This window comes from Scatophagus argus, chromosome 11 (assembly GCF_020382885.2).
Source record: "Scatophagus argus isolate fScaArg1 chromosome 11, fScaArg1.pri, whole genome shotgun sequence".
Classification (NCBI taxonomy): domain Eukaryota; kingdom Metazoa; phylum Chordata; class Actinopteri; family Scatophagidae; genus Scatophagus; species Scatophagus argus.
This window is the reverse complement of record NC_058503.1, coordinates 20,390,412-20,409,265: the sequence shown is the minus strand read 5'-3', so window position 1 is coordinate 20,409,265 and position 18,854 is coordinate 20,390,412. Positions and strand designations below refer to the sequence as shown.

At 41.1% G+C, this 18,854-nt stretch overlaps 1 protein-coding gene across 2 annotated transcripts in view; it reads left to right on the top strand.

Moving 5' to 3' along the window:
- col5a2a (collagen, type V, alpha 2a) overlaps window positions 1-17,644 on the top strand; it is a 38,159-nt gene extending 20,515 nt beyond the window's left edge. Inside the window, exons 4-54 of one of the 2 annotated variants that reach the window (XM_046405005.1) lie at window positions 8-40; window positions 148-180; window positions 440-493; window positions 1,281-1,373; window positions 1,593-1,664; window positions 3,055-3,099; window positions 3,234-3,287; window positions 3,464-3,517; window positions 3,987-4,040; window positions 4,169-4,222; window positions 4,394-4,447; window positions 4,584-4,628; window positions 4,870-4,923; window positions 5,266-5,310; window positions 5,528-5,581; window positions 5,723-5,821; window positions 6,017-6,061; window positions 6,151-6,249; window positions 6,347-6,400; window positions 6,554-6,661; window positions 7,068-7,121; window positions 7,329-7,427; window positions 7,533-7,586; window positions 7,695-7,793; window positions 7,891-7,944; window positions 8,238-8,291; window positions 8,380-8,433; window positions 8,602-8,655; window positions 8,809-8,853; window positions 8,936-9,034; window positions 9,249-9,356; window positions 9,694-9,747; window positions 9,955-10,008; window positions 10,280-10,333; window positions 10,438-10,491; window positions 10,598-10,705; window positions 10,972-11,025; window positions 11,211-11,264; window positions 11,665-11,826; window positions 12,230-12,337; window positions 12,494-12,601; window positions 12,696-12,749; window positions 12,833-12,940; window positions 13,197-13,250; window positions 13,421-13,528; window positions 13,737-13,790; window positions 13,918-14,025; window positions 14,259-14,568; window positions 14,930-15,111; window positions 15,379-15,621; window positions 16,698-17,644. In XM_046405005.1, the coding sequence (XP_046260961.1) occupies window positions 8-40; window positions 148-180; window positions 440-493; window positions 1,281-1,373; window positions 1,593-1,664; window positions 3,055-3,099; window positions 3,234-3,287; window positions 3,464-3,517; window positions 3,987-4,040; window positions 4,169-4,222; window positions 4,394-4,447; window positions 4,584-4,628; window positions 4,870-4,923; window positions 5,266-5,310; window positions 5,528-5,581; window positions 5,723-5,821; window positions 6,017-6,061; window positions 6,151-6,249; window positions 6,347-6,400; window positions 6,554-6,661; window positions 7,068-7,121; window positions 7,329-7,427; window positions 7,533-7,586; window positions 7,695-7,793; window positions 7,891-7,944; window positions 8,238-8,291; window positions 8,380-8,433; window positions 8,602-8,655; window positions 8,809-8,853; window positions 8,936-9,034; window positions 9,249-9,356; window positions 9,694-9,747; window positions 9,955-10,008; window positions 10,280-10,333; window positions 10,438-10,491; window positions 10,598-10,705; window positions 10,972-11,025; window positions 11,211-11,264; window positions 11,665-11,826; window positions 12,230-12,337; window positions 12,494-12,601; window positions 12,696-12,749; window positions 12,833-12,940; window positions 13,197-13,250; window positions 13,421-13,528; window positions 13,737-13,790; window positions 13,918-14,025; window positions 14,259-14,568; window positions 14,930-15,111; window positions 15,379-15,621; window positions 16,698-16,844 (4,155 nt within the window). In that variant the 3' untranslated portion in view covers window positions 16,845-17,644. The remainder of the gene's footprint in view (window positions 1-7; window positions 41-147; window positions 181-439; window positions 494-1,280; window positions 1,374-1,592; window positions 1,665-3,054; window positions 3,100-3,233; window positions 3,288-3,463; window positions 3,518-3,986; window positions 4,041-4,168; window positions 4,223-4,393; window positions 4,448-4,583; window positions 4,629-4,869; window positions 4,924-5,265; window positions 5,311-5,527; window positions 5,582-5,722; window positions 5,822-6,016; window positions 6,062-6,150; window positions 6,250-6,346; window positions 6,401-6,553; window positions 6,662-7,067; window positions 7,122-7,328; window positions 7,428-7,532; window positions 7,587-7,694; window positions 7,794-7,890; window positions 7,945-8,237; window positions 8,292-8,379; window positions 8,434-8,601; window positions 8,656-8,808; window positions 8,854-8,935; window positions 9,035-9,248; window positions 9,357-9,693; window positions 9,748-9,954; window positions 10,009-10,279; window positions 10,334-10,437; window positions 10,492-10,597; window positions 10,706-10,971; window positions 11,026-11,210; window positions 11,265-11,664; window positions 11,827-12,229; window positions 12,338-12,493; window positions 12,602-12,695; window positions 12,750-12,832; window positions 12,941-13,196; window positions 13,251-13,420; window positions 13,529-13,736; window positions 13,791-13,917; window positions 14,026-14,258; window positions 14,569-14,929; window positions 15,112-15,378; window positions 15,622-16,697) is intronic. The other variant, XM_046405006.1, reaches the window with a different exon arrangement.
- Window positions 17,645-18,854: the final 1,210 nt, after the last annotated feature.

Sequence of the window (18,854 nt, the reverse complement as noted above, 5' to 3'; positions counted from 1 at the left end):
TATTCAGGGTCAGAAGGGAGAACCTGGGGATGTCCCACTTGTGAGTGTCTGTTAAACATAAAGCTTTTGAACATGCAGACAGTATGAATCAACACAGGCAGAGTCTAAATGCAGATCATAATTATGTGTTTGATGATAATCCTGCAGGTGACTGGTATCAGAGGCCGCCCTGGACCAACGGTAAGCATTTACCAGCACACAGTTAAAAATCTTTTTTTAGCATCTTCTTAAAGGAGAAAAAGGAGTTTCTTGGAAGCTTGGGGTGTGCGAATGTTGAGCTACCTGAACTGACACTAGATGGCATAAGAGTACAGTTACCTCCTGCATAACTTCACCTTAAAAGGGCTTGTGCACAAAGCAGTAGGCTTCTGAGCGCCTCTTTGACGTGTCTGTGTGATTGCAATATCATAACTCTGGTTTGTTTTGTTCGTCATGACAGGGTCCTCCCGGCTCTCCAGGAGAAAGAGGAGCTCGTGGACACAAAGGAAGACCTGTATGTCCCATCCACAAGTCCTCACTGACAAGCCGAACTTAAACATGAAACTGAAAGTGTCTGTAGATTATGTTACCTTATCAGAAATATTAACAATACCAAACATACCAGTTGTAGAGGATATGACAGCACACAGTGTGATAAACCATAGCAACATTGAATTCCAGTATACATTAATGTGAGCTCTTTGCTCTTAAGAATAGCATTCACATGACATCTTGACTTGACTTTTTTATGGGGTCATGAGAAAGAGTTCACATTACTCACTTAGCTGTCAAACTGCCAGGCTGGTCAAAACAACAGAAAATCCTACAGTATACATGTGCATATACCATATACTTGGTTCAAGGGCAACAGACTAACAGTCAAAGTGTAATGTAATGTGGCAAGCTGATGTATAACGTGCTTTGCAAGCACAAATGTAGCAGGTTGATGAATGAATGTGATCCTCTTGGTGAAGTAACAATCCAGTCGAGGGCAGCATTTGAAGGTGATTTATTAGTATATAACCAATAGTTTTCCTACTGCACTTTACGGCTAATGCTTCATAGACAAACAAAAATCAAGCTGCATTATTTCAAAAGGGAGCAATAAGTTCCACCGGACATCTTGCCAAAAAGTAAAATATCTCAGCTACACTGATCGATCAATCTGTATTTTAGTCTTTAAATACCTAATTGAAAATGTTTCACACCAAGTGTTTTCACAGTCACAGAAAAAGACCGAGTGTATTTATAAAACGGTCTCCAAACCAGTGAATCAGCATCTCGCTCTCTCTGCTCTTCAGGGACTGCGGGGCTCTGCGGGTTATGATGGAGAGCCCGGTGTACCAGGTCAGCCCGGTGAACCAGGACCTCCAGGACATCCAACGCACCCAGGAGTGAGTCATGCATCGAGCCACATTCATGTAGAAGCCCAATAATAGTGTCTCACCTTGAAAAACTAAATTGTTTTCATGTTTGTACGTGCTCAATTCATTTTCCACAATTCTTCCTGTCCTGGGTATTATTTGTATCTGCTATTCATTTGTAATCATTTGTCATACTGATGGATGGCAAACACATACTGATCGAACACACCGAACCTGCTTCACCTGCAGGGCCTGGGGTCCCATATGGCTGGAGTCGTTGATGGAAAAACAGGACCTCAGGGCATGTTAAGCGGCTCAAGGGTAAGACCGAAATATGAACATGAACTGTTTATAAAACCCTGATGACATCACTAGGGTTATTTTTTTCAGCTTTCCCTTCATGTTCAAAACGAAAAACCAAAACAAAAACAACAACCAAAGTACCCTCTTGAATGCCTCTGTGGTAGATTAAACATGATGAAGTGCCATCTAGGGTGCCTGACTAATGAAGAAAATATGGCGTCCTCCCAGTGGATAAAACATGGTGAAGTGGTAAAGGACTTCCTGTGTGCTGGTGCCCCTTTTTATGCCCCTCAGAGCGCCTCAGTCCACCACTGCTTGATGTATTAATCCACTCACATGTTCACCGTGGAATTTTCTAATAGCCTTGACAGCCAACTGAACTTATCAATGGAAACTGTTCAAATTGGTCAAAAATGAGGTGACAGTTTTGACATTTTTTTCTTAACATTCATGTGAATATTAAAGCCAATTTTTGTCTTTGTCTACCAATTAATGAATGCTAGGCCTCCAAACTCAGTAAGTGGGATGTTTGAAAGTTTCTGTAAACCCATGTTCGCCTTTAATCATGAATATTGTGCACATTTGGAATAAACACGTCCTCTCAGCAGACTTTTGAAATCAAAGGGAGCAACATATAAAAACAGTCTTTGAATATTGCTATAAAAAGGTAAAAGACTGAAGATCAGGAAATATGAAACTGAGCACTAATGAAATATGTACTGTAACTTGTGGTTTGGAACCACAAATGAAAAAGAAAAAAACTGAAGCCTAAATGTTTTTCGGGTTGTGATGATTGAAAGGCTCATTTTTCTAAAGGTTGGAAAGTATTTTTGTTATAGTGCTTACCCCTAACACAAACCATCTTGTTTGAAGTTTTGGAGCTTGTCGGCTGCTGATTTCAGATTAAGATGGGTTTACTCTTGTTTCAGTTAGAAAGTACATGGAGCATTATAATTAGCGAGTGCACAACCGCAGCGCTTTGGCAGACGTTTGAAATCTACCCATCCATAATTTCATTAGGATGATGCGGACTAATGGACATATCGACAAGAGGAGATGAACAACCTGATTTTTCTTGTTTTATTGTTTCTGGGACCCCATGTGGTTACTTCCATGATGCCTTACAGTTAGCACATTTAACTCTTGCTAAAATAGACTTTTATAGCCTACGCTTGTATTCACAACACATCTGCTTGAGTGGAATGTTTTGGTGTGCTTGGGTTAGTCAGGCGGTGAATGGATCAGTAATTAAATCCATCCTACTGCCACTCAACATCTTAGAGACAATAAAAGAGTTCTTCCCTCAGTCGTTGTCACGTTGTTGCTCTAACATCAGTGAGCACATGTGATTATTTCTGACCTTTTAAATGGATTAGGCTGAATTCAGTTCGTTCTGTCTGTTTTTTAGGGAGAGGCTGGAACAAGAGGACCTCCTGGGCCGTCTGGCTCACCTGTAAGTCCTCGACAAGCTTTGTGCAGTAAACAATGACAATATTTCAAAGATGTTATATTATTTTCTTTAGATCCGCGTTTATCTTGTAAATTAGTTTTTGGGTTTTTTATCTTTTTCTCCCTCACACCTCTTAGGGTCAATCTGGACCACAAGGACCTCCTGGAGATGTCGGTGATCCAGGGCAAATGGTATATCATCATTTTTCTGCGTGTTTTGTTTAATTTGCATGATTTTGATGCACACATACACACACACACACACACACACAGAGAGTCGAGTTAGCTCGATTACATTTGAATTCATCTGCAACGGATCTCAGAAGGATGCGCTGATGTTGATGTATAGTCTAATTGTGTTTTTTCAGGGTTCACCTGGCCAAAGGGGACCCGAGGGCCCTTCAGGGAAACCGGGTGAAGATGTAAGTCATCACTGGGACAGAATCATAATTTGAAAACTTTTATGCCCAAGCTGAAGTAAAAGGCCACCACACCAATATTTAGTCTTACACATCTGTTCAGTAGTTTACTTTGTATTCAGTTACAGTAAGCCTGTAATCAGCAGGAAAGTTTGAAAAAGATTAGGCGTAAATATGTAATCATAAATGAGTATTTTCACTTCAACAAGCCTGGCTGCATTCATAACATTGTGAAGTAGAGTCTCCAGGAGATGCTTGATGATTACAAGGGAAAAGATACCTGCAAACACTTAACACTGTAACAGGCTCTGGCTCCGCCCCTTAGTACAGTATGTGATTAGAGGCTCCTCATGAAATACAGAAACTTAGAGAAAAGTTATGTGTGTTTTGCCAGCATTTAATTTATTTTACTTCAACTACACGGCTAAGCCAAAATAAGTTCATAACATGTATATGTCGCTTCATCACACAGGGAGAACCAGGCAAAGGAGGAAATAGTGGAGAAGTAGGATTCCCTGGATCACCAGTAAGTTTCCCGACTGACCATCACGCGGCCCACGCTGCATCTCCTTCCTCATTCAGATTACACAGACCCCACAGTGAGCACCTTCAATACACTTAACACACACTGCTGTTCACTGTCACATATTTCAGGGATCCAGAGGATTTCCAGGTACACCCGGGCCTCCTGGACTGAAGGGTCACAGGGTGAGTGTAAATCCTCTGAATTTATAGACATGTTATTGAGGCTTAACATGCTTTCCCCTTTTTGTTCTCTCTATATTCACTTTAACTTTTTGAATAAAAGTGAAATGACTTTAGTGTTCACTTTCACTGAGTCAATTAAGTCAATGTTGCTTTTATTGGTTTTGTCAACAGGGCCACGGCGGACCAATTGGCCAAAAAGGTGAAACTGGAGCTGTTGGATCCAAGGTATAAGTGAAGTAAAATAAAGCATATATATATATATTAGTTTTCAGTTGTTGAATAGTTGAATTTCAGTGACACATTTGACTACAAGCAGTGTTATCTTGTTACAAGTAAACACTACTTTTCTGTGGTTTTCTAGGGGGCTACAGGCCCCTCTGGTCCAATGGGAGCCCCTGGACCCATGGTAAGTTATGTTCTCAAAATTCTCAAACATTTATTCTCTTTTAAGGCCTCCATAAAGGTAGTGAATTATGTTCATGAGTGTACACTGACTGCAGTACACATGCAGTTCTGATTTGGATTCTGCTCTTGTCTTGAAAGAGGCTAAATCCAGTATGCTGTATATAACCCCCTGAACTTCCTCACTTTAAACTTTTGAATTGAATGGAGGACAGCTGCAATTTATTACTGGCTGTGTGTAACAGGGTCCTGCTGGGATGCCAGGAGAGAGGGGACGCTCTGGACCCAGCGGCATACCGGTAAGGATAATAAAACATCTGCTGCCATGACTATGTTTCTCTCTCTATGTCAGATTTTAAAAATAATTGGCGGTTGTGTCTTACTAATATGTGTACTAATTGTTTCTTCATTCTCAACTATTCAATTTTTCTTATACCATTTTAAGACTTAGGTGTAGTACACTACACAAGCTCTTTTGGGCACCACATTAGCCAAATTAATGTAAAATTTTCTTGGGAGGATCCCCCAAAACTGAAGTGTAAGTGTAAAAACTGGGCATTTCCAAGGAAAGCACCTAACATCAGTGTTTAACTGTATAACTTTGTAACTTTATAAGACCGTTAATCAATTTTGTCTTTTAGGGTAAGCGTGGTACACCTGGTAACCCCGGAAAACACGGTCCAATGGTAAGTCAGTATTCACAGTCATTTATCCTTGTGGATTTATTGCATCAGTGACTGGATTACATAGTTTTGAATAGATACCCATGCAAATATGGGTTTGAGTGGAAAAGGGATGCTTAAGCTGTGCATATTTCCTTCAAAATGTTTGCACATTTGTCATGTGAATATGTGTTTCCAGAATTTCTTGCTAATAATTGCTGATGTTTTTTGGTTTAACAAGGGCCCCTTGGGTCTCAGCGGCCCGCCAGGATATCCAGGAACCCCAGGAATGAAGGTACAGTAAAACACCTAACAAGAAGGCACTCGTCCTTCAGCTGGATGTATCTGTTGATGGGCTCTTTTTATTGAAAAGAAATAACAATTGTCTTACTTGCCATTACTGTTTTGTATTGACTTTTCTTGTCTTCTTCCATAGGGACAACCTGGCCCCACAGGAGTCCGGGGTCCAGAGGGCCCCCAGGGACAGAGAGGAGAGACTGGTCACATGGGCAGATCTGGACCTGTTGGCCTCAGGGTTAATTTCTCATTTTACCTACACATCACATATGGCATTTCAACAGGAAATTATTAATGAGGTTACTTTCTGATCACCCGTGAAAACATCCTCATGGATGTTTCTCAGGGTAGGAGGATAACAAGATTGTGCTCAACATGCCAACATGCTCTTCACTGCTTTGATGATCTAACTGGAGAAATTTTGTGTTCAAAGGGACCCTTGGGAACAGATGGTGGCCCAGGGACCAAAGGACCAGTGGTGTGTACAGTTATCTAATTTAAACCACTAATTCAGTATTTATTACCAGAATACATAGAGGTCACAATGTAACTGGCTCTTCTTCACAGGGTCACCTTGGCCCACAAGGTCCCAGCGGCCATGTTGGACCCCCTGGCCCACCAGGACCTCAGGGAAGCACTGGTCAGCCCGGTATCAAAGGACAACTGGTAAAGTTTAGGAAATTATGCCTTTTTATCACTGCATTGTTTTTTTTACAATATTTGATGTGCAGGAGAGAAACATTTTGGCATTTTTGTGTCACAGGGAGATGTTGGTGTTGCAGGATTTAAAGGAGAGGCTGGACCCAAAGGAGAACCTGTAAGTTTCAGTTACATCTATAGAAATGACTTGGTTTTAATTATACTCCATGAGACATGAAGTTTGCATGTTGGATTAAATCTACATTCATGCCTGAAGTTTGGTTAAACTTAGCATTCATTGCATTCACTGTCTTGTCTGTCAACTTTCTAGGGTCCATCAGGCTCCCAGGGAGTGATTGGACCTCAGGGTGAAGAAGGAAAGCGAGGACAACGTGGAGACCCTGGCTCTGTCGGTCCTCCTGGTCCTGTTGGTGAGAGAGTAAGTCAGCACTGAGTCACAGATGTGCACTTTAAGGACAGAAGACATCTAAGTAAGAGGCAGCTGTGGCCTTTCTGCAAGGGATCTGCATGTTCTTCTCACGTCTTTGCGTTCTTCCTCCTGGTGCTCTTGTTTCCTGCCACAGTCCGAAAGTTAGGTGAACTAGAGAATCCAAATTGGCATAGACTAAGCGCTGCCCATTGACACTGCACAAAATAAAGACTACATACAAGATGGATGAACAGTGGTTTTCCCAACTGCGCCTGGTATAAACATCCAGATGCAACCTTTCTTATTGATTAGACATTTATAATCTTTTGACTCCATTCATCTGATTATATATGGATGTTACTCATCATTTGTGTAAGAACATGATGTAGAATCTAAATCATGATCTGTTTTTCAGGGAACTCCTGGTAACAGAGGATTCCCTGGTGCTGATGGGTTGCCGGGACCTAAGGTACAGTATATTTTATTCATATAATTTCTGCAAATTGGTCTACTGTATATATCATAGTAAAGATTCAAATAATCTGGGCAAGATAAACTTAGATTATATTGTGATTGTGACTTATTGACGGGTGTTACCAGACTTTATGCTGTGGTGTTTCGTTTGATTTTCTCATGTTTCAGTCAGTAAACTGAAATAGGATTTTTCTTCCTAAAGGGTGCTCAAGGAGATCGTGGAATAACTGGCTCATCGGGACCAAAGGGCTCTCTGGGAGACCCTGGACGTACAGGAGAACCTGGTCTACCAGGTGCAAGGGTAACACTGAAGAGCTTGGCATTCCATTTTTGATCTACTATATCACTGCTATGTTTATGTTTGTACTTGCATTTTCTTTGCTTATATTTTTATGTCTTTATCAAGGGTCTTACTGGTACTCCTGGAGTGCAGGGAGCGGAGGGCAAGCCAGGTCCACTGGTAGGTTACAGTGCTGAATCACATTAACAGTTAGAGTTACATTGGCTTTAAGGTTATGATAAATCGTAAGAAACAACTGAGTCAAAGTATGGTTTTTCTTTTTTCAAGGGTGCCCCAGGTGAAGACGGTCGTCCAGGTCCTGCAGGGCCCATTGGAAACAGAGGCCCAGCAGGAATCATGGGAACATCAGGCCCCAAGGGTTTCAATGTAAGGCTGCAGAGTCACATGGGACTTTGCATTAATACTCTGTCGGCTTATCTGCTTCTCTATTTGTAATTCAAAACATGTTCTTTTACACTCAAAGGGTGACCCAGGAAAGACGGGTGAACAAGGATCTTCAGGTGTGCCTGGTCAAAGAGTGAGTGTTGTTCATGAATAAAAAATTGTGTGGTGGAGTTGGGATGCAGGGATCTGATACAGATAAAAAAAAATGTGCAGGTGATTCATAGATCTGTCAAAAGAGAGCAAAGCAAGAACACAGAATATATTAGAATAATAAAGACCCTGCATACATCAGCAGCATGTTTAGTGTTTTATACTGCCTACATTTCTGCGTTGTTTGCCTGTAATCTTTTTCCATTTCTTTGTTTGCACAGAAGTCAGTAGTTAGTAAAACATTTTCAGGTTTGTTAATTGTCACTTTGTCTTCAGGGTCCTCCTGGAAAAGATGGAGAAGTTGGCCCTGCTGGCCCCCCTGGCCCTCCTGTAAGTGTTTGATTTATTTTTGGCTGCATTAATTTATCTTTTGTACTGCCATCACAGATGACTGAGGTGTTACTGTCTCCTCTCAAAGGGTGTCGCAGGAGACAGAGGAGAGCAGGGACCTCCAGGTGTAAATGGATTCCAGGTGTGTAATTGTTTTGGGTTGGTAGTAAGACATGAGAGCGTTTCAAAAAAAGTGAATGAACACTGACTTTGGTTCAATAGATGCAAGGTGAAAAATAAAAATGATTAGTCCTCAGTCTATGTGAAAGACATGCTCTGATGTTCATGTTTAATTGTCTTGTGCTCTTAGGGTTTGCCTGGAAATCAAGGCCCTCCTGGAGAACCTGGAAAACCAGGTGATCAGGTGAGTTGCTTTGGTGTAAATTGCCCTGGAATAAAGCACTTTCTTTCAAATTATAACCTGCAGTGTTGATCTCTGTCTGTAAATCATTTTAATTGCGATATTAGGAGTATGATTCTGTTTTGACTAAATAATACCACTGTTTCCTTCTCTCAGGGTATTCCTGGAGAGCTTGGTGCTGTGGGACAAATCGGACCGAGGGTATGCGAATTTGACTTAATTCTTTATGTGGTTGGTAAAATTGAAAATCTCAAACTTAAGCTGATGTTTTTTTCTTGCCCAGGGAGAGCGTGGAATTCCTGGGGAGAGAGGAGAGCTGGGTCCCACTGGTCTGCAGGGACCTAAGGGTATCCCTGGTGCACCTGGTCCGGATGGGCCAAAGGTACTGTACAGAAGTATTTTGATGTATCGCTGAGTGCAGAACCTTTCAAAACACCAGCATTAGTGGATACATTTAGCAAAACATGAGAAGAAAAAGATGGTAGATTTTAGTGGTCAGTTGCACAACAAAGCATGTTTGGTCTCACTGAATAGTTCAAAATATGGTTAATACTTGTGAGAAACAAACCTGCTAACCTTGGTATTTGTCCCTGAAGGGTAACCCTGGTCCCCCTGGTGCACTTGGTGATGTGGGTCCTCCAGGTCTTCAGGGAATGCCAGGAGAGAGGGGCATCTCTGGCCCTCCTGGGCCTAAAGGTGACAGGGTGTGTTCATCAGTATCTTCCTTTATATTCTATTAATTCTTACATATATCTTGTGTTTTATTATCACACATAAAACATAGTAATAATAAATGTACTGGACTACAAAATGGTGTATTTATGTGGCTGCAAAAACCAAAATTTGTTTCAGTGGATATGTGCTCCACTAATCTTTGGAAGATGGAACTCGTTCTTAATATGCAATCAGTCTAAGTTGTCAGTGAAGTCCCCATCTGAGTTCGAACTGAATGTACAGACTGTGCTGCCAACTTCAGTGCTGACGCTTGCCAAAAACAGTAAATATGGGAGCCTTACACCCTTTTTGCTGTCTTTTGTAAAGGGCACAGTTGGTGAGAAGGGATCAGAAGGTACACCCGGAAATGATGGTGCAAGAGTAAGTAAAAAATCTCACTGTTCAGTATTTTTACAGTATGTACAAAAAAATCTTCAGTCTCAGTGAAACAATCAATGAGAAAGTTAACGTGACAATTGTAAGACAACAAAACAAAACAAAACTGATGTATTAGTGCTAATTCAAGATTTGCCACAGCTTGTTCAAAGAAAAGTGTGAGCCCCCATCAAATTTGTTGCCTGTCAACAGGGAGCACCAGGTCCTGTTGGGCCACTAGGACCTGCTGGACCCAGTGGTGAAAAGGTACAGTCTTTGTTTTTTCCTTTCAACACACATTCTGAATCTGCTTTTCACATCACGATGATTCCAGTTTACAACGGGGATGCCCACTATGCTGTCAGTCCTTCTGCTTCTTATTTTCTTGGCTGAATCTGATAGCCTTTTCCAGCTTGTGAAGGAGAGTTTTTGGCTTACATTGACTTTGCAAACATAAAAATACTGGATTTATGGACAGCTCAGGCCCAATGAATTGGATGTAGAAATTATTGTCAGCAAATGTATGACATCTTTTCAGGGAGAACCTGGACCTAAAGGACCACATGGACCACCAGGATCCAGAGGAATGCCAGTGAGTAGACCTGTTCAGTCTGTTTTGATCATTTTTATAGTGGCAATACAGAATGGGTGTACATTATTAGCATGCTTGAATATAATAATTTATGTCTTTGACAGGGATCAAGAGGTGACCCTGGCCCAATCGGTGCTGTTGGATTTGCTGGACCTCCTGTAAGAAGTCTTTCATTGTCACATTTCCAAAAAATTATTTATGACTTTGTTACGCTCCAGGAGGTGACCTGAAAGGGATGAATATCATGTTATCAACATTTTACAGGGTCCCGATGGCCAACCTGGAGTCAAGGGAGAAGTTGGAGAACCAGGCCAGAAAGGAGACGCAGGATCACCAGGACCTCAAGGCTTGGCCGGTGCTCACGGACCTCCTGTGAGTTACGCTCATTAAGATGCAAGATGAAAAACGCTCTTGAGCAAGTTTGGACACATATTTATGCAGGCTACTGTTTGATATTCTATATGTCTCATCAGTCATCTCTGTACTTTTTTCAATCCAGTTAGGAAGTTGCAGTGCGATAAGGCCTTCAAAAGCATTTATCATTGGTGTACTGTAAAAAATTCAAAGATATGTTGACTTTCAAATCTTGTGAATATGCAGCTGATAAATACTTTCCAAATAAAATTTTGCTTTTGTAGGGTCCGATTGGTGTTGCTGGACTGAAAGGTGGAAGAGGAACGCAGGGTGCACCAGTAAGTTCAGTTCTCATATCAAGTTAAAATGAGTAGAGTGATTTCATTAGAATAAGAAGGTACATCACTTGTGACTCACCAAATCACAACAAGTGTTGTCTCATGACACTCATGATGCAGTGGACATTGTTTTCTCTTTTAACACTTACTGAAGCTGAATCTGAGGAAATCGTATCTGCTTTCAGGGCCCCACTGGTTTCCCTGGATCTGCAGGAAGAGTTGGTCCACCAGGCCCGCCTGTAAGTACACCCCAAAACTTCTATGAAAACACAGTTAGTGTAACAGAAAGTTTAAAATAGTTTAAAATGATTACAAAATAATAATATTAACTCTATTTAACTATAATGTTAAAATCTAAACGTCTGTCTTCATGGTAAAATGGTGACTGTCCAAATGACTTTTGAATATCAAGGTGTCTGTGAACAACAGCTGCTGTAAACACTGTCTTCACAATCCTTCAGAAGACAACACTGTTCAGTATTTTTACAGTATGTACAATATTTGTACTTAGAAGCTTTAAAATGTCAAAAGTGCTTCATCAGGTACACGCGCTACACTACAGTTCATTTGAAACATGCGGAAACCTTAATGTTATACAACTGTATGCATCTATCTCATGACTGCCTCCATTCCTGCCAGGGTCCAGTTGGAGAACCTGGACCCCTTGGACTTCCTGGGAAAGAGGGTCCTCCTGGTCTTCGTGGAGACCATGGACCCCCTGGAAAACAAGGAGAGCGAGGACCACCGGGACCACCAGGCAGCCCAGGTGATAAAGGGGACTCTGGAGAAGACGGACCCACGGTAAACTGATCTAATCGTTATGACATTACATTTTAGCCACACCTGAGCTACAAGTTAAATGTTTTAAAATGTAGGACATCAGTTTTTGTTGCAGCTTTGGTTACATGGCATTTTGATTTGCAGTAACAATATTTGAATCTAACTGTATTGTAGGGAAACGAAATAAAACAACAAAGTTATAATACAAAAATGGGAAATTTCTTTAATTAAACTTAAGTCTTTATTATTATAATTTAGGTGTCTGATCACAACTATGTGGTATATTTACTCTTCCTAACCTAAACATAACTGATTTGAAAGTAGCGGTGTGGTTGTGGGCCAGTGTGGTACCATTGCCAGCCAGACATATTGTATGACGTTGGGATACACAGTATTTAATTTAATATGCCTACATTGGCTTTAGGGTCCCGATGGTCCTCCTGGTCCAGCTGGAACTACAGGACAGAGAGGCATTGTGGGTCTTCCTGGTCAGAGAGGAGAGCGGGGGATGCCAGGCCTTCCAGGCCCTGCGGTCTGTGTCAATTAAGTCCTAAGCCTACAAATTTCTAACCAGTAAAGAGTATTTCAGTGCCTCTACAGTGTATAAGTGATTTAAATCTGTTAGTGTGTTTGATGTGGAATGGCCACTTTGATGCTGCATTATGAGTTGCTCGTTTCTTTTGTTTAGGGTCCACCAGGAAAACCAGGATCTGCAGGACAACCTGGAGAGAAAGGGCCCCCAGGTCCAGTTGGTGTTCCCGGTGCTAATGGGCCTCGTGGTGATCCTGGTCCTGATGTAAGTACAAGTTCTCAATTGGTTCTCAAATGATATCACCCAAATGTGTCTCTTGTGTTTCCAGTTGTTTAAATATGTTCTGTCTGGTCTCCAGGGTCCTGCAGGATCTGATGGCCCACCAGGCAAAGAAGGTGTTCTTGGACAGAGGGTAAGAGACAAAGAGAATAAAAATGTGACTGGTGTGGTGGTTTACATCTTGTTTATGTTGACTGACAGATGTCACCTTTCTAGGGAGACAGAGGAGATCCTGGTTCAGAAGGTTTGATCGGTCCTCAGGGACTTCCTGGACCTCCAGGTCCTGTTGGTGCACCAGGTGGTGCTGGAAGGAGAGGAGATGCTGTAAGAGAAAATTTTTCACTTTATTTCTTCAAGAAGTTTGTGTTGTCTGTATCAGTCTGTCTGTCAGTCCATCAGCAGGAAACAGGCTTCAGTAACAACAGAGAACATAAGATTTGATTTAAACGCTGAGCGCATGTTGAAGCATGAATGAAGTTGCATGATAGGAATGTAGTGTTTGGGTATCACAAAGAGTTTTTCAGTGCTGGCAGTGGTCTTTGTTCCTCGAGAGCCTTCTGACAATTTGAACTATTTTCAGGGCTCAAGAGGACCTGTTGGTCCACCTGGCTCAGCTGGAAAGAGAGGATTAGTGGTGAGTCTCCAACTGAGAATATTGTGGTCACCAGTACACTAACAACCTCCAAATGCATTTGTAAATTACTTTATTCTGATAACCTTTGTCAACATTACGGTTTGTAAAGGCCCTGAACCACAATGTAAACTTCCCCATTTCATGAAATGTGTTAATTTTTCCTAATTTAGGGACCTCAAGGACCCAGGGGAGATAAGGGTGACCTTGGTGATCATGGAGAGAGGGGGCAGAAGGGACATCGAGGCTTCACTGGGTTGCAGGGTCTTCCTGGACCTCCAGTAAGTTGAAGTGGTGCTCAGTAATCAAATCACTACTCCAAACTTACCCTGTGTGTGTATCCAGTTTTACTCCACTGTTCAGTTTTCTTTTTACAAATGCAGTGGAGCAGTGATTCTGGTAATAAAAAAAACAACAACTTTGAATTTAATGGGTGAATTCAGCATATAAAGTAATAAAAAGTAATGAATATTTACCTCTTTGTTATAGGGTACCACAGGCGAGCAGGGAGCTCCAGGAATCTTTGGACCAAGCGGGCAGAGGGTAAATGCTACAGTTCCATTTGCAGGAGGAAAACATGATATCCTGAATTTTCGTGCCAGAATGCAATTTGGAATCAAACTCACTTTTAAGACTTAAGGCTAATTGTCTTCCCTGTAATGTGATTCAGGGGTCTCAAGGACCTATTGGGCCTCACGGAAAAGAAGGACACATGGGACAGCCAGGACCGATGGGACCTCCTGGAACACGTGGAATCAGTGGAGAAATTGGACCAGAGGTATTGTTGCAGTATACAGAAAGGAGATGCACAATCAAAAGACTGTAGCATATTTAGTTAGAAACAGCTAACTGTTTATTCAATTAAATTAAACATCTTTTTGACAGATGTTTGTTGTGAGGGACTGTAATAAGTGTCTTACTGTCTGTGCAGAATTTTGACCGGTAAATATAAATGTAATAAAACTACACATAAAAATAAAATAAAGTACCCAACTATTCCTAAATCCACAGGGCCCACCAGGAGAGCCTGGACCCCCAGGCCCCCCTGGTCCCCCAGGACCTCCCATGGCCGCAATGGATGACCTCTTTGGCGGTCCCCAGGATTACGACTCTGGCCCACCTCCTCCTCCTGAGTTCAGTGAGGATGAGGCTCAGCCGAACAGCAACTCCTCCACCATAGTGCCCGTGGACCCTGGCGTCCTGGCCACCCTGAAGGCCCTCAGCAGCCAGATCGACAGCATGAAGAGCCCTGACGGCAGCAAGAAACATCCTGCCAGGACCTGTGATGACCTGAAGAGATGCTACCCCATGAAAAAGAGTGGTGAGTGTTTGCAAAGATCTTGTGTCTAAAGGAAATTTGTGTTTTACACTTGTACAAGCCAAGAGCCAAAATATACAATTAGGTGATATGAGTCTTGTACGGGATGTGCAGTATGAATTTTAATAGCATCCTTCTTCCCCATATTCATCCTCTAGTTCATTATACTCTTAGCACTTACTTTTTCTGTTCATCTTCCCAGTGCTTCTCTTCAACATGATAAATTTAGAAATATTGTCAGGGCATGGTGCCTCTGAACTGTGACCTAAATCCACTTGCATGTAATATAACTGATTTATTTTACTGCTGCTGTCATAGCAACTGTGGCATAAATCAATCTCATCCTGATGATTTTGTTGTGCAGGGGAGTACTGGGTAGATCCAAACCAAGGCAGTGTGGAGGACGCCATTAAAGTACACTGTAACATGGACACCGGAGAGACCTGCATCTCTGCCAACCCGCCCAGCATACCACGTAAAGTGTGGTGGACCTCTTCCAGGAACAAACCTGTGTGGTTCGGAGCCGACATCAACAGAGGAACACATGTGAGCAGTTACATTTTTGATGATGGGAGAGAGGAAAGCAGGCACTGCGAGCTTTTTAAAAGGAGAAGAATCTAGAAAAAAAATATGTTATTTAAATCAGAACATACAAACTGAGTGTGAAAGGTGTGTCCAGCAAGGGTGCAGTGCAAACAAATATGGAGGAAAAAACTGAAAAACTGTTATTGCATTTTCAGTAGTGCATCTTGGCTTTCTGATGGAGTTTTCTGAGGTTCTGTAATGACTGTTTTTTTTTTTTCATTTCTCTAGTTTGCTTATGGCAATAAAGATCAGCCAGCAAACTCTGTGACAGTTCAGATGACTTTCATCCGCCTGCTCTCCAAAGAGGCCTCTCAGACTATCACTTACCACTGCAAGAACACTGTGGGCTATAAAGACGAGAAGATGGGCAACTTCAAGAAAGCTGTAATCCTCAAGGGCTCCAACGATTTGGAACTCAAAGCAGAGGGAAACAACCGATTCAGATACACGGTGTTGGAGGACTCCTGCTCAGTAAGTTTCCAGATTTCAACAGGGGCTTAGCTGCTTTTACATATTTATGAATTACAGATTGTATCAAATGACACTGTAAGGCTCACATTATTTTACATTTTTCTCATTCTCAACAAATCCCATGAAATAACCAAAACCAGCAATGAGTTAGTTCTTCTCTCAGTCTCTCATGAGACATCATCTTCTTTGAGAAACAAAGCTGCTCTAGTCAATGTTTTTTATAATAACAGTGGATTAAATGACTCAGTTATCTCTTGACTCCAGTTCTCCTCAGCTTCATAATACACTTAGCATCTTAGCGTAGCTCTTTGTTTGTTTCTCTTCATTCTTAATGCATAATTTTCAGCAGCAAGCAGCTGTTTTTAACAAAAAGTGACTGGACGTGACCTGCCCCTGCAACTTAGAGACAAAGTTAAGCATTTAGTAGCTAAAGAGCCAGACGCTTTCTTCAGGAACTGGTGGAGACCAAAAGCAGAGCTAAAAGGAGAGTGAATATTGCGTTTACATTCAATACAAACACATGGATGTTTAAATAGTAAAGTTTTTACACAGTGACAATACAGTACATCTGTGATGGGTTGTGCTGCTGCCAAGTGGCTGAAAAAGCAGTGCAGATCTCAGTAGATGTAAAAAGTGAATGTGTAAGGGACTATTATCTGGTGAGCGTTTTTTTGTAGGATGGTATATGTGGCGTTGAGTAAAGAACACTACAGTGTGTATTAATATAGTAAAGCAGAAACTTGTCACCCAGTTCAATATTGTCGCTCACTGATCTGTTTTAAATAGCTTTTGGACAACAATGAAACCCAGAGAAACAAGTTTTGGTTTAGGTTATTTCATGGGATTTGTTGAAAAATATAAAACAAATGTTGAATGTCTAAAACTAATGGGCATAGAAAATTAATTTCTGACGTCAATGTCCAGAATCTTACGTACTGCAAAGCAGCATCCTACTGCCTCTCAGTGAACGAAATAATTAACATATTCTTTTCCCTGAGATGCGTTGCTTCTTAATTGTGGAGGAAAAACTAGGTTATGGTTAGGTTGCTGAACTTCTACTTGTCCGTCTTTTACAGCAACCAAACGGCAACTGGGGCAAGACAGTGTTTGAGTACAGGACACAGAAAACAGCAAGGCTTCCTATTGTGGATATTGCCCCTGTGGACATTGGTGGCCCAGATCAAGAGTTCGGCATCGATATCGGGCCAGTGTGCTTCTTGTAAAATCGTCAGCAGGGATGCGTCCTGAGACTATTGAACTGACAGCTGACACGATCAGCCACATTGTACATATGAGTACTGAGGACTATTCTGGCCCTGTGGCGAGATATTTATTGTGGCTTTCAACCCAGTTCAAGACATTGAAGATCTGTAAGGTAGAATGTTGGGAATTTGCATAAAAAATTGGTAAAAATCAGAAATCACTCCTCCTGTCTTGTGTGTGTTTGACTTCAAGGTTGATGCATTTTGAGGCTCACTACGGTGTAGTTTGATCCTAAGATCTTACCCTTTAATTTTATTTTACAAAACATTTCCGAAGATTTATGAATATGAAAGCTTTAAAATTATAACTGCTGTTTATAGGCCCAGAAAAATCCCACTGAATCAAATGTTGTCCTTCCACTATTTCTCAAAGATTTGTCTATTCGTTTTTTGTTTTAAATGTTTAAATATAGAACAACATTGTGGTGCTATTGAGGAAAAAAGTACAGCCAATGATGTGTTCGCTGGCGCAGGTATTTTCTCATGACAGTTTTGATGAACCATTGCTTGTATCCAGTTATTTTAAACTCTGTACCAACCACGTACAACATTAAAGACACATTAAGACTGTCGATTCCTCAGTGTTAGCTACCTCGTCACCGAAACTGAGAAATGATGACACTACATGTAAATCTTTTTTTTTTACAGGTGCTGTTTTGTAAGTAGTGTGATCCTTGTGCACTTCTCCCGGCTGCGTGGTAGGGCAGGGTTTGGGGATACCAATAAAGATCTTTCTGTCAACGATGGAGAGATGAATGAGGTGTCATGTGAGTGGTGTGTGGTGATTTGTAACATTTTTTTTTTGTCCTTCTATTATCAAACAGTAAAAGGTAGCAGAAAATATTCTATTTTTATGCATGTCCGTTCCCCCTTTTCAGTATCCTGGACTTTTATGCTCTTGAAATCCTTTTTATAATAAGTCTTATAGAATAAGGTGGCTGTGAGTGCCTGTTTGCTTTGTATTTCTTGCTATGAAACAAATTAAACAAAATGCTTGTTTATCCCCCCAAGCTCCTGTCATATTAATTCAGGTTCAGTTAGGTCGTTTATGTTTTTCTTCCCCTACACAGACTCTTTATTAGATGTATTTTATATTTAGAAAACCATTCATATGTTTAACATTCTCACTTGTTTCAAATTTAAACTGTTTGTTTTAAATTTTCATGAATGTGCCTTTAAGTAATTCTACTGTGAGCATTTGGCTCATATCTGGGTATATTTATTATAGATTTGTAACTTTTGGGACACCCCAGAGGCAGGGAGGAGACGGAGGACGGGGCTTTCCACACTGGAAAGTAAGATGCATTTCATCCTTTGAAAATAAATATTGAAATTATTTCTCTCGGCCTTTTCTTGCTTCAGAGGAGTTCATTTGGTCCCTTAGTATAACAGAATACATTCAGCTTCAAGAATATAATCAGCTTAAGTTCTACAGCAAAAACAGAGAAAAATAAGAGACGCCAGGCCAGAAATTTGACATGGACGTAACAAGAAGTAGGACGACGACGGAGTGAGCTGCTCCTGAAACTTCAACATGACAAATCACACATATATGCACAGCAAGACCACAAGTCCAGCAGTTCTATAGCTAAGCTGGTGCTTCAGTAAGGCAGTACTTATAGGCACAACAAAGCTTTGAATAAAATATTAATGTCAGAATGCTAACATGTTGATGGTTAGCTGATAATATGAGCCTGGTTCACCATCTCAGTTTAGCATTTTAGCATGCTAACATTAGCTAATTAACACTTAATACAAAGTACAGCTGAAACTGATAGAAAACCATTGCTTTTTTTTTTTGCAGGTATTTACTCCCAAAACAAAATAGTGTTCCAATGAAAATTTGACCTGATGATGGCATTAGAGGAGAAGCCAGGGGATGATCAAACTTAATTCGTCCTGAAGGGGGGGGTGTTAGCTATGTGTACCAAAGAGGATTCCTTGTTTGGTAATCATTTGTCTGTACAAAAC